Raw genomic sequence first — 13,984 nt, 5'->3', positions numbered from 1 at the left:
ACTAATTCAAAACAAACTTAAGTTTTGAAGTGCAAAAGTCATTTTATTGAGTGAGGTAAGTCACGTATGATCACAATCTAATCACGCAAATGAGCTAAAAACGTTGGCTAGAGACAGAGAGAGAGAGAGAAATGACGTCGAGCGCAAACAACGTTAGTGAGAGGGAGCAGTCATTCAGTAATTCGACTTTTTCACCTTTGCTGTGTGAACAAATGTAAAAACGAAAAAAAGCGTCAGACGACGATACAAAAAAACCAAGAGCACCGCAATATAGCTCAGCTCAACTTACAGGTTCGCAGCTAGAATTCAATCTACTTAAAAATGCAAAAAACTGCTTTTAAAAGCCGTGCGTGAGCAATTTCGCTCGCTTACGGAAATTTCATCACACATCAATTTCTCTCTCTCTCTCTCTCCTTAAAAAAAACGGTACGGTCTGAACAAAAAACAACTATCTTTTCTCTCCACTTTTTAATTTTGCTAAGCACCCAAACCAATCCAATTTTTTTCACGCGTTTCATTTTCAGCTATTCACACCAATAAAAATGATTTAATAAACATACCCGGCAGATTGCCGGAAAATAGCCGCCGTTGATTCCAATAAGCATGATTGGGAATGAAAGAATAGAAAATATTGAAAAAAAAAAGATTTTTGTACAAAAACATTTTATAAGTCCGATTTATTTTGATGGCATTTCGTAGTTGAACATAGCGTACTTCTGTTTCTTAGAGACAGGCTACAGGGGCTACTATCAATACCAATAAGCATTAGAGAAGGTAACTAAGACTTATAGGAACGACGTTCAAATAGCGGGCATCTAAAATTGGGCTTTATGGGTTTATCCAGTTTCTACTTGACTTCAATTTTTTATACTGCCTCTGTTCATTTTGAATTGCTTTGCTGAGCAACTGATGTTCAAAATCACTTATAGCAGAATGAGAGAAGAGAGAAACTAGCCTAGAGAAGTCAAAAAGATATCACACAAAATGTTGAAAAAGCGGCAAAATGAGGTAAAGCGAAACATTTTTTTATTCGACGAAGTAAAAAAAATAGGAGCGCTATAATAGCCGGCTGAGAAAATGAGGGCGGCTATTAATAACAAACGTTCTCGAAACTGAAAAATTTGTTATCATTAGAAAACTATTGGTAACGTTTAAAAACAGCCAAAACTCAGAAAACTGACAAGGTCAACAGCTATAACGAAAAAAAAACTGCTCTAAAAAAATTTGATTAACTCTGCAACCCAAATAACATTGGCAAAGAATAAGGCTGGTAACATTCGTAGAAAGTAAACTGGTTTGTAAAACTTAAACTTAGGACTCAAATAAACAGAAAAATTGTCGTTGCGGCGTCAGTATTTCAGAAAAATTAACAAACACTTCTCTCGTTGGAAATTTTCTTGTTAGCTTGAACTCAAACTATTGCAAAATTAATTTTATTGGCAAAAAGACAAATAAAACAGATTCAGGCTGTTACTAATCATCAAAACCTAGCCCAAACAAAACAAAACACAGAAAACAAATATCGGTAATAAAAAACAATAGTAAAGTCAACAAATTCTCGAAGATGCATGTTAAATGAGATCAACTGCAAACAAAAAACATGGGTAAAAAATCGTCCAAGTTTCTAATAGCTGAGAAAAAGCACTGTGTCTTATGGCAAATCTGAACATAGATATAATCAAGGAACAAGAAAGTCTTAAATGCTAGAAAGTGGAACGTACGAGCGCGCATTTTTTTTTTAAAAAGTAATAAAAATGCATCTTCATATTGTGAAAATTTAAATTCAAATCGAAAGTAAAAAAAATAGCCTGCGAATTGCCGGAAAATAGCCGCCGTTGACGCACATCGGGATTGTAACAGAAAAAAAGCAGATAGAAATCAACAGAATTTTTCCTAAGTGTCAAAAAGATCTATTTTGGTGTGCAGTTTATTTAGATTCGAGAACTATACTTTAATCAGCTTTTGAACTTCAAGTTATTAAGCTTAATTCTAATGTCAGCTTGCAATGACGCTAAAGAACTCTGATAACCTAAAGCAATTTGACTTAATGACCGGGCTTTATCGGTTTATCCCGTTTCTTTTAATTTTGCTCTTTTGACATTGACCGTATTCACTACATTGCGTAATTCAGCGAGTGAAAGAATTTCGAAATCCAGTGAGATGAAACAGTGCGTGAAGTATATCACGGGTCAAACATGAGAACCGTGATGTATCTAAAACGAAAAACGTGATCAAAAGGTACAGCGAATTTTTAAAAAAATGAGAGCGCCTAAATAACAGCCGTTGAGAGGCTGAGGGCGGCTATTAATCAAAAACAATAAAAAAACTGCCAAAACAAAACCAGCAACTAATTTTAACTAAGCTCCCCAAATGCTATAAAAATTTGAAAAATAATACAAAATCATTGAAAAACGTGAACTAAACAAATTTGAAAACATTGATAAACTTTTTTCATATTACAAGATAAATAACGCATAAAAGGTCCTTTAAGCAAACAGAGTATTGAACTGCTGAAAAACAATAAGTAAGTCACGATAGGCTAAGAAACCTGTCTAAAATTATAAATCTAAAAACTGCAATATTGAAAATATTACTTTCTCGATTTTTTTGTCAATTTCATAAACAAAATAATATTACATACCAACAAAACTGTATTCATTTGGTTATTAAAAACTCCTTAAGCAATGGACTTTTCCTTAAATCCCACTTAAAGAAGTAAACCAAATTAATGGGCTACGAAAATCACTAAATTCGCTTGAAAATCAGTAAAATAGATGAAAATCCTCAAAATTAGCATGAAACTAGCATAAAATGCCACAAACCATAAACCCACTATAAAATATGCCTAGAATTAATACATTATCATAAACATAGCCGTCAGATTAACGGAATAGCCGCGAAACAATAGACTTCAACGCCGCATAATCGAGATAGAAGCAGATACAGATATAAGTTGAACGACGCTGCTCAAAAAGCTATTAAAAACATTCAGCGATAAATTAAATACGCTTGTTAAAAATCATTGAGCAAAAGGTTTTTTATTAAGGACCATTACTACACATATGAGATCCTTTAACCTTAAACTAATTCAAAACAAACTTAAGTTTTGAAGTGCAAAAGTCATTTTATTGAGTGAGGTAAGTCACGTATGATCACAATCTAATCACGCAAATGAGCTAAAAACGTTGGCTAGAGACAGAGAGAGAGAGAGAAATGACGTCGAGCGCAAACACCGTTAGTGAGAGGGAGCAGTCATTCAGTAATTCGACTTTTTCACCTTTGCTGTGTGAACAAATGTAAAAACGAAAAAAAGCGTCAGACGACGATACAAAAAAACCAAGAGCACCGCAATATAGCTCAGCTCAACTTACAGGTTCGCAGCTAGAATTCAATCTACTTGAAAATGCAAAAAACTGCTTTTAAAAGCCGTGCGTGAGCAATTTCGCTCGCTTACGGAAATTTCATCACACATCAATTTCTCTCTCTCTCTCCCTCTCCTTAAAAAAACCGTACGGTATGAACAAAAAACGACTATCTTTTCTCTCCACTTTTTAATTTTGCTAAGCACCCAAACCAATCCAATTTTTTTTCACGCATTTCATTTTCAGCTATTCACACCAATAAAAGTGATTTAATAAACATACCCGGCAGATTGCCGGAAAATAGCCGCCGTTGATTCCAATAAGCATGATTGGGATTGAAAGAATAGAAGATATTGAAAAAAAAAGATTTTGAAAAAAAAGATATTGAAAAAAAGATTGAAAAGATTTTTGTACAAAAACATTTTTTAAGTCCGATTTATTTCGATGGCATTTCGTAGTTGAACATAACGTACTTCTGTTTCTTAGAGAGAGGCTAAAGGTGCTACTATCAATACCAATAAGCATTAGAGATGGTAACTAAGACTTATAGGAACGACGTTCAAATAGCGGGCATCTAAAATTGGGCTTTATGGGTTTATCCCGTTTCTACTTCTGACTTCAATTTTTTATACTGACTCTGTTCATTTTGAATTGCTTTGCTGAGCAACTGATGTTCAAAATCACTTACAGCAGAATGAGAGAAGAGAGAAACTAGCCTAGAGAAGTCAAAAAGATATCACACAAAATGTTGAAAAAGCGGCAAAATGAGGTAAAGCGAAACATTTTTTTATTCGACGAAGAGAAAAAAAATGGAGCGCTATAATAGCCGGCTGAGAAGATGAGGGCGGCTATTAAACATAACCGACTAACGTCGGAAGAATTGCTCTCGAACGTCTAGTGGGAGCTCTAATCAATTGCACCCTGCTTCAGTCGGGGGAGGGGCCTAAATGGGACTAAGAAGTTCAATAGTGGGCTTCAAATAACCACATTAAAGGTTAACATATACCCCTATTAAGATTTAAAGTGAAAAATGGCAACAGTTTTGGCGTACTTTTCATTTGACTACTAGTATTAAATTGCCACCAATTGAGTTCAGCTGCTTGAAACTGTGATTGAGAGAATTTTAGATCACGCGAAACGCAAAAAGTCAAAGGGCGTAAAAGTCACCCGAAAGGTAACAGTATTAGCAACAAGCTTTATTTCGGAGTGAGACCAATATAGAGATCACTCAAAAATGAAGAACTAAAGCGTTAAAAATTTCTCTTGAGAAGTCAAAGAATGTTCTAAGAGAAAAGCGCAAAATGTTCAAGCGAAAATTTTGCATAAAAATACACACACTTTTACAATAATTGCTATGAACTTCGTTCAAGAGGATTCAAAAACTTGACCGAATCAAATCTCATTTTCTACGTCTTTCTATTTTTTTCAGGTACCATAATGCAATGAGTTCCTCATACTTCTGTGAGCTGTGTGTCTGTGGCTGTCATCTGCATTGCTCTGTCCGGCTCGCTCGTATATCTCATGATGAAGTCCTCAATAATTGGTCTGAGTGCCACCACACTGGCCGCACTCGAGTGATCAAGGTCCAAACTGACCCTGGTAACATACAGAAACATGACGAAATTCAATAACATAGCCGGCAGATTGCCGGAATAGCTGCGAAAGAATAGACCTGCGTGCTATATAATAGAGATAGAAACAGATACAGATCTAAATTGAAAACTAAATCGACGCCGCTCAAAAAACTAGGCTAAAAAACATTTAGCGATAAATTAATAAAGCTGGTTAAAATTCATTCCACAGAAGCCTCTTATTAGGGACCTTTACAGCACATATGAGTTCCTTTGACCTTAAACAAATTCAAATTAAACTTAAGTTTTAAAGTGCAAAAGTCATTTTATTGAGTGAGGTAAGTCACGTATGATCAAAATCTAATCACACAAATAACCTAAAAAATTATCGCTAAAGCGAGTGAGAAATGACGTCACGCGCGCAAATGCCGTTAGTGAGAGGAAGAAGTCATTCAGAAAATTTGACTTTTTCAGCTTTGGTGTGTGAACAAATGTAAAACGAAAAAAGAGCGTCAGACGACGAAACAAAAAAACATAGCAGGACAAGTCCTGACGTACAATTCAAAGAATTTTCATTGACTAAACAGAAAACTAGACCTAGAACGGACTATGAATGGTTTGGAAAAACCATTTAGAAAAAAATCCGATCCAAAAAATCGAAAAAACAGTAAAAATCAAAGTGAAATTGCCGCATGTGAACAAAAAACCACTACCGATAAAGCGAATTTTTGTTCAAACACCGTATTCTCACTCTACCTTAAAATTAGAGCGAAAAAATTTCACGCCGCAAAACCACTCGCTTTTTCGCTCCATTTCCTGTTTCGGCGTGACCAAAATCACCACTCCAATTTGACTTCAAAAATCATGAAAATGTGTGAACAGACCTTAAAAAAAAAAAAAAAAAGACAGCGCCCCAATACAATTCAAATTCTTTGAATTGTAAAAAACCAAGAGCACCGCAATATAGCTACGCTCAGCTTACAGCTTCGCAGCTATAATAACAAAGGGTTACATGCATTAAAGAGACAATGGACATGTCAGCACTAAATATTTGGTGTCCAGCTGTTTAATCTGCATTGTTTACTTTCTCAATGTTTATCTTTAACAGGAAAAAAAAACGCATTTGATGAATGGTTGTGTGGATTTGAAAATAAAGCATTTGATGAATGGTTGTGTGGATTTGAAAATAAAGAAGATCTCAAGTAGAATGGCCGAATCCAAACTAGCAGTTTTATTTGCTCTGGTTCACCGCTATGAAGATCATTTCCATTCATAATATATCTGCGGCTCGGTCTACTTCGATTTGAAGTTTGGTTAAAGAGCGAATCAGTAGCATTGAACCATTCGAAAATCTACAACCTAAGTATTCTGACGAAGGCGACTCCAGTTACGGAGCCGGAACATTAGATCGCTGGTTACAAATTGATGAGGTAGACAATTTCACAATCTCGACAATGACATCCTCAAATACGTCAGATTCACCAACAGGTGGAGCGCCACGGCTTCAAAGGTGCAAAAATTACAACTATGCACCCACAATTATTGAGCACCCAGTCATGAATCAAACATGCAATCAGCCTATGACCTTACCAGTCGTCCAATTTGATAAGTGGAACCTCTCCAGATCCTCCCCCATGTGCACCAGCAGCTGAGGGCAGCGTCTTGAATTCCGAAGTGACAGTTCTGCTGCCAAAGAGCAACAGCTGCAGTCCACTCACCATACTCATCTGATGCGCTGTCACTGCACGTGTACGCAATTTCTCTCCAAACACAAACAATTGCGATGGGAACATCTTAGCGTCCTGTAACAAATGAGCCCCTACAGCTAAGTCTCTTGTTCTAATTCTTAGTCCATTTCCCAAGTTGAATCATTATTTCTTTAGAAGTGGCAACAATTATAGGTACGACATAAATTGCTTGTTAATTCGAACTTTAAAACGTAAATTTATGATAAACAACCGTTCAATTTGTATTCAAAAGATCTGTCCGAACTAAGTTTTTACGTCATACCTTAGAGTTGTTGACAGACGACTTGTGAACAAGTGCTGGCTTCATGTCAAATGTGAGCAGTTTCCTCTTCTCTTTGTGTACACAGACATTAGGGTAGAGTGCACCCACCAACATAGACAACAACACATCCAACTGCTCATCTGGCCCAGTGTGTCGTAAGAATACAGGCTGAAGAAGCTCTGGAAAAAATATTGAACAACTTTTGACAATTAGCTTAGGAATATAGCAGGCAGATTGCCAGAAAATAGCCTCCGTTAACCCCACTGGCAGAAGTTGGCATTGAAACAGAGATATATAAACAGAAAGATTGACGACAGCCTTATATTTTTTGCGTAAGTGTCAAAAAGTGTTCTAACTTGGTCCGCAGTTTCATTAGGATAGAGAAGTTTATTAAATTCAGCTTCTGGAGGACAATGAGCTTAAAATATGTATGTTAGCACAAACTCTTAGCCCCCGAGGAACTTAGTGAGCCGACACGCGGCCGACTAAAATTTACGTCGAACGTATGTAGATAACCAAAGTGTACGAAAGTGTTGAATTTCATTTAAAATTGCAGTTAAGAGTACATTTTGCAGATTAGTGAAAAAATTTCTTCTTAAAAATATACAGGAGTTGAAATAAACCAAACACCTCCGTTACCAATAGCGAAGCAGCTGAATAGCACAAGTATCAAAGCTAGATTTCCAACTAAGTGTAATTTTTTGCCCTAAACTTAGTGTCCTAAATTTAGGGCAAAAAATTAGACTTTCACTGCTTTAAGTCTACGTTCAATCTTTTCAATTCAATCATTTAAGCATAAACTCTCTGCCTCGAAGATTTAGTGACCTATGAAATCGTATCCTGGTGTCTCTAAATAGCAGTTAGTAGTATACTGTAGGGAAATTTGACAATTTAATTCAATAAGACTTTAAACATTGAGACCTACTGCCCAGGCTTAATTGCTTTGTGCAGTTCCTTTTGGTTTCACATTTTGACCTTGAGCGTATTTGCATAATATTGCTCAATGAATTCTAAATTCAATTCAGATGTAAAGTAAGTCAGACGTCAAGTGTAAAGTGGCGACTTCCTGTCAACCCACAAAGGTAAATAAATTAAAAGGAGACCGCCTAAACGATCGCCATTGAAAGGCCGATGGCGGCTATTGAAAAGACACCTATGACTAAATTTTGTCAATTTTCTCAATTTCTTGAAGTAATTATGTTCAGTGAACATAGCCGGGAGATTGCCAAAAAATATCCACAATAGACCTCATGAACCTTCATTTGAAATGAAAGAAAACAAAGCAATGAATCAGATAAATAAATTGAGAACCTGTTATTTTGAAAGAAAAAGCTCTAAGAATAAAGCTCTATTAAGATTAAATGTTCGATATGAAATGATCAAAAACTCCAATCCCAAAGAAATAGAGATCATAAGCTTGCGGCACCATTTAGATACACTTCATTTTCAGCTAGTAAATGTATTTTAATTTTAAACTTCATTATCTTTCAAAAGAAGTAACTTTTTACTGGGATGAATCAAAAATTTATCAAACAATTGACCTAAAAGAGGACGCAAAAGAGCAAAAACTCACACAAATTCAACTGCATAGCAGCGAAAGTTATGAAACAAAGACGTAAAATGGTCGCACAAATTATCCATGGCGACGGAAAATAATAGAAGCAAGGCTTCCGGAACGAACCGGAGACAATTGACTCAAACACTAAGATTTTTTGCAAAAAAGCGGGATCACATATGAACATTATGAAGAATAATACTAGATATTAACAACATAACAAAAATCCTCCACAGATTAACAAAAGAAGCAGAACAAGAAATCTGATTTTTTCCTTCAAAATCATTTCGAGAGCAATTCAGATGACGCAAAAATTAAGAAATCGAGCATGAAAAGGTCACTGGAGAGCGGTAAAATATTCTAAAAGAAAAGCACGAAAACGGTCTCGCAAAAAATTATAAGACACGGTGAAGATTACAAAGACAAAAGCTTACAAAAATTGCTGAAAAGAAACAGACCAAAAAATTATTAAATGCTGAGATGTTAAATTTAGATTAAAAATCTGTAAAACTTATTTCTGCTTCTATTAGCTGCTCCCAAATAAAGTTCGATTACAGTGACACACAATCTCTTGACCTTATCTCTATGAATTAAAGTTAGGAAAATCAATTTAAAATGAAGTCATTTTTGAGAGTGAGGTAAAATGAACAAAAAGCCTCGCTCCACTAAGAGTCAAAAAGGACGTTACGAACACAATTTAGTTTAAACTGTATGAACGAATTATCAAAAAGCAGATTTAAACCGGTTGTGTGTCACATGGCCGCAACAAAAATCTTGACGAAATAGAAAAACCAACAGAAGGCCAATAATAGCCCCAGCTATCGTTGTGCGGCTATTAAAAACTAATATCCGCCCATTGACGATGCAAGAAATGCAACTAAGAACCATTAGAACATGTTTATTATTTTTAATGCCATTAACAAAAAATCAATAGAAAAAAACATTAAAAACAGAAATCGGATTGCCGCACGCAAAAAAAAATTCAATGAGAAACCTGAAACTTAAACAAAAACCAATTTCTAACAAACTATTTTTTGCTTTACTACTCCAGCGTGACTAACGTCACAACTCAAACTGACTTCTCATTGACATCGAAGGTAAAAAAAATGGAGGTGTTAAAAATCACCGCTTAAAAAATAAAAAATCCTTTCAATTGATAAATAAACAAAAAGAGGCAATAACAGCCTCCCTATCGTTTGGCCGCTATTAGACCAACCGACTACCCTCGTGCGAACGGTAATGCCGCGCGAACGGTGTTGGCATAAGCTGGCGATAGCTTAAAGTGTCTAGCTTTAGATTAACTGCGGGGCGTGCAGGCGTGAGCATGAGGGCGGAGTGGCGGGTGGTGATCACGGGTGGGGGCGGGCGTGCGGGGTTAGGGTTTGGAATGAGGTTGGAGGTGGTCGAGTGTGTGTGTATGTGTGTGTGGGGGGGGGGGGGTGGAGTGCAGGGGGTCGCCGACAAAGCATATCGTTCTATATGGAACGGTGGCAAGAGCCTCGCGGTTATTAGAATGCAGCAAGAGCATGTTAACGTGCCTGCGGTGCGTCGACAGCTGAAAATTGAGACCAGGGCTCTGGAGTAGCTGGGACAGGGACATGTGTTGAGGATGGCAGACCAGAGGTTGACGAAAACGGTCATCCTTGGCAGATGGATGCATAATCGATCAGCCAAAGGAATGCTGAGATGCAGAGTGCTATCATACAAGTGACGACTGTTGCACGAGTCTGGCGAAGACTAGACAAACGCGGGCAACCTGAAAAGAGACCGCAAGGTGTGTAAAAGCTAGTAATATCCAGGAAGCAGCAGCTCGTTGAATGGGAAGACGAGATGGCGTACACGCGAAGTTAAATACAGAAGCCCCAGAGAACATCGGAAAAGACGCCCGACGATCCGAGGTGTCCCTGGGAGGGATGTGAACGAGCGTGCAAGACCAAAATCGGACGTGCCCAACATGAGAGACTAGCACATCAGGTGACGCAAGCTAAATTCCCCTGTCAAAGCTGCGAAAGGGGTCTTCAGGCATAGGAGCAATCTGACGAGCCATCAAAGAACTCGCCCTAAGAAGCAGACAAAAGAGACCGAGAGGACAAAGAGTCTAAGAGAAATAGACGCTTGCAAGGTGTGCGGAGTCTGCATCAGCAAAACCAACATGTCGAGGCATTGCCAGCATTTTCACTGAAAACACAGAATAATTCGTAAAAGATTTCGTTTTCGTTAATTTCCAGATATTAGTGTATACCTTTCCGTCTGTAAAAATCAAACAGATGCTGAAATCCAAGAAAGATATTGTCCTGAAGGAGGAGAGGGGCCCCTTCAGAAATGTCACAACAATGGGAGAGGAGGCCCAATTGCTGGGCGACTCAATCATTTTTGGTACCTAAATCAGAGATGCTATTGCGGTGAGCTGCCCAGGGCCCCAAAAAAGGTTGAGCTGCGACTCTGTCTTCACCCAACTGATGAGGCATTATTTCAAGGGACTGGCCGTTATCGCCGGGCCGAACGATCTATTGGCGAGGGCTGGGACCATCGGAGACCCTCAGGAAATAGCCAAGGATATGGAAATTACCATCTCATCAGAAAGCACCTAGACACAGGGGTAAAAATAGCCATCGTCAAATTACCATCAAGCGACGAGAGAGGAGAGTAGGTTAAGGAACGTTTTACGTACAAGTACCTCTCAGAAGCAAGGTTTACACCCGAACCAGCAAAAGTTATCGGAAGACCTCTAGGACACCTTCAAAAAGCTTTGCTAAAGAGCCCGATTAAGGGTCTAGCATGGCGGAATGAGGGATTGTACGAAAGGTTGAGAACGAGGAAACCGCGACGGACTTCCCAGGCTTTAGACAGAGTGACAAGGGAAGAAGAAAGGGGGTTATATGGTAGGGGTCAAAATCCAAAAATACTACCCTGCACATGTTGAATTTATGTCTTTAAAGAGCTATGTTCAATTGCATATTTAGAGAATAGTGATCAGTCAGGCTCTAAGAGAACTTTTTAACTTCCAGGATTTACCTGTTTATCCCGCTTTTAGAGGAGGACTTTAACACCCTGTTTCACTAACATTTACCCACATAAAAAACATAGCAAAAAGAATTCTGGAAACGACTAGAACAGTTATCTAAGGAAAAAGAGTCCTTGAAACAGCTAATATCTACTGGAACATTTGTATCATGCATTATACCACTAGGAAAAAATAGAACACACAATAGCACGCAAGAATTTATGAGGCTAACAGATATCTCTAACTTTGAAGAAGATTACAGAAAACTGCAAGAATTCGACAAAGTCACATTTTCCTATTCTATGCCATGTTTCCCATTAAAACACTGCCTCATGACACCAAAACTGCCATCCATTTAATGCTAAAAAACCTAAGGCCAAAATGCTTCTGTTTAAATCTCAATTAAAGCAATAAAACAAAGTAATGGGTCATAAATGAATAAATTAGCCTTAATACGAAAAAATTTTAAAATTTGCTTAGAACTAATTACCAAAAATACTTCAAAAGCTATTAATTATCAAAACAACCTTAATATAATTAATATAGTTCACTCAAACACACCAGGCAGATTGCTCGAAAAAAGTCGCCATTGATTCCCATAACCACGATTGGGACTGAAAGAACAGAACAAACATAACCGACTAACTCGCGAAGTACTCTCAAACGACCGGCGAGCGGTTGGTATCGTCAGTACCTAACCACGGTTTAGTGAGGCTAGCTTTAGCTTTATTTGACTCTGCAACATTTAGTTTTCTAGCCTCGTTAGTAAAAAAAAATAGAAAAAAGATATTTTAAAAATTTGCAAAGTACTGCAAAATTTAAAAGAAAGTTTCCAGATTTCGCAGTCAAAAAATGTTCAAAACCATTTTTCTCTCTGGAGTTTTGTCGTAACCCATCTGCAAGACTTAAAAAAGTTTCGTCGGCCAGCAATGATCGTTAAACTCAGAAAAGGACAAAAAACACTCAAAAATTTTGATAACAATTTCAAACTTGAACAAAATCTTGCTAAAATTAAAGATATTAAAATCTTCAAAACCATTTCATTTTCTCAAGAGAGTTTTTAGTATTCCTATATCAAACCTTGGAGAAAGTCTCTACTCAAAAAACTTGAAATTTTTTTTAAAATTGCTTAATATCTTGATATTAAAATACTGGAAAACATTCCATTACATCTAGAAACTATGTAGTAACCTACTATCAAACGCTAGAGGAGGTTGTGCGGCTCTTGAGGCTGGAGAAACCCAAAGTTACAAAAAAAAAATAACTTGAACAAAATTGCAAGTTAGATTGCAAGTTAAAAACAAATCCATGGCCAAACAAAATTTCCACTTCCTTATTAACAAACAATAACGGTGGTTTTCAATAACGGTGGAAAAAAACTGAATAATGACAATAAATGTTTTAAAAAACTGAAAAAAAATGCAAGTTTTGTCAAAAAATGCTAAAATTCGGGATAAAAATCTTGAAAAACATTCTATTACATCTAGAAGCTATACAGTAGCCTATTGTCAAACTCTAGAGGCGGTTTCTTGACTCCTGAGACTGGAGAAACTTGAAAAAAAACGATATAATTTTTCAAAAAGTTTTATAAAAAAAATTGCTAAAATTTGTGATATTAAAAAGTTGAAAACTATTCCATGCCAAATATAAATTTTATTATCAAACCCTTAAGCAGGCTGATGGGGGCAACAGCGCTTTGGGGAGGGCCAATAGAGGGGGTTCAACATAGGGGTGCCTTCAACCTCTAAGAACTGCGCTTCACACCATAGCTATAAGTCTCCAAAACAGTTTGAGCTGAAACAGAGCTGAAAGGCTCTAAGAGCACTTAATGCCCGCTTTGCGTTACATGTTTATCCCGTTTTTGACGACGGAAAGTCAAATGGGTCAGACGAAAAATCGGTCAAGCAAAAATCGCATAAGAAAAGACCGACAGGACTAATATAATTGCTACAAACTTCGTTTGAGAGCAATTAAAATGAAAAATTGATTGATGAAAGAAAACATTTTTTAAGTGCGAACTTTTTTATTGCAATTCGTAGTTATGCAAACTCCTGCTTTTAATGAGAAGATGAAGGGGCTAGTATCATTACCAATAAGCATTAGAGATGGTCACTAAGACTTCAAAAAAATTCAAGTAGCTGGCATCTAAAAAAGGGGCTTTAAGAGTTTGCCACGTTTCAATTTTGATTACTTTTTTATACTAATTCTGTTCACTTTAGATTGCTTTGCTGAGCAACTGCTGTTTAAAAGAAGCACTTTGAGCAGGAGCGAATAATGAAACTAGCATAGAGCAAGCAAAAAGATTTCATGCAAAATGTTGAACAAGCTGTGAACTAAGGTAAAGCGAAACAAATTTAAACTAAAGTGAAAACAGGAGCGCAATAATAGCCTGCTGAGAAGTTCAGGGCGGCTATTAATTAAAGCACAGTATTAGTTAAAACCAAAGAAACTGTGGTAAAAAAACCGCACGCGAACTAAAAAT

At 36.9% G+C, this 13,984-nt stretch overlaps 1 protein-coding gene across 2 annotated transcripts in view; it reads right to left on the bottom strand.

The window, feature by feature from the left end:
- Positions 1-13,984, bottom strand: part of LOC142337468 (ATP-dependent RNA helicase A protein-like) — an 83,002-nt gene that overhangs the window by 13,828 nt on the left and 55,190 nt on the right. For both annotated transcript variants that reach the window (XM_075386708.1, XM_075386709.1), the window contains 3 exons: positions 6,944-7,122; positions 6,524-6,735; positions 4,820-4,958 (listed from right to left, as the gene is read on the bottom strand). In XM_075386708.1, the coding sequence (XP_075242823.1) occupies positions 4,820-4,958; positions 6,524-6,735; positions 6,944-7,122 (530 nt within the window). The remainder of the gene's footprint in view (positions 1-4,819; positions 4,959-6,523; positions 6,736-6,943; positions 7,123-13,984) is intronic.

The sequence above is a fragment of the Convolutriloba macropyga genome, chromosome 4 (assembly GCF_964194025.1).
Source record: "Convolutriloba macropyga chromosome 4, txConMacr16.3, whole genome shotgun sequence".
Taxonomy (NCBI): Eukaryota; Metazoa; Xenacoelomorpha; order Acoela; family Convolutidae; genus Convolutriloba; species Convolutriloba macropyga.
Note: the sequence above shows the minus strand (reverse complement) of the source record. Positions and strands in the feature narration are given on the sequence as shown.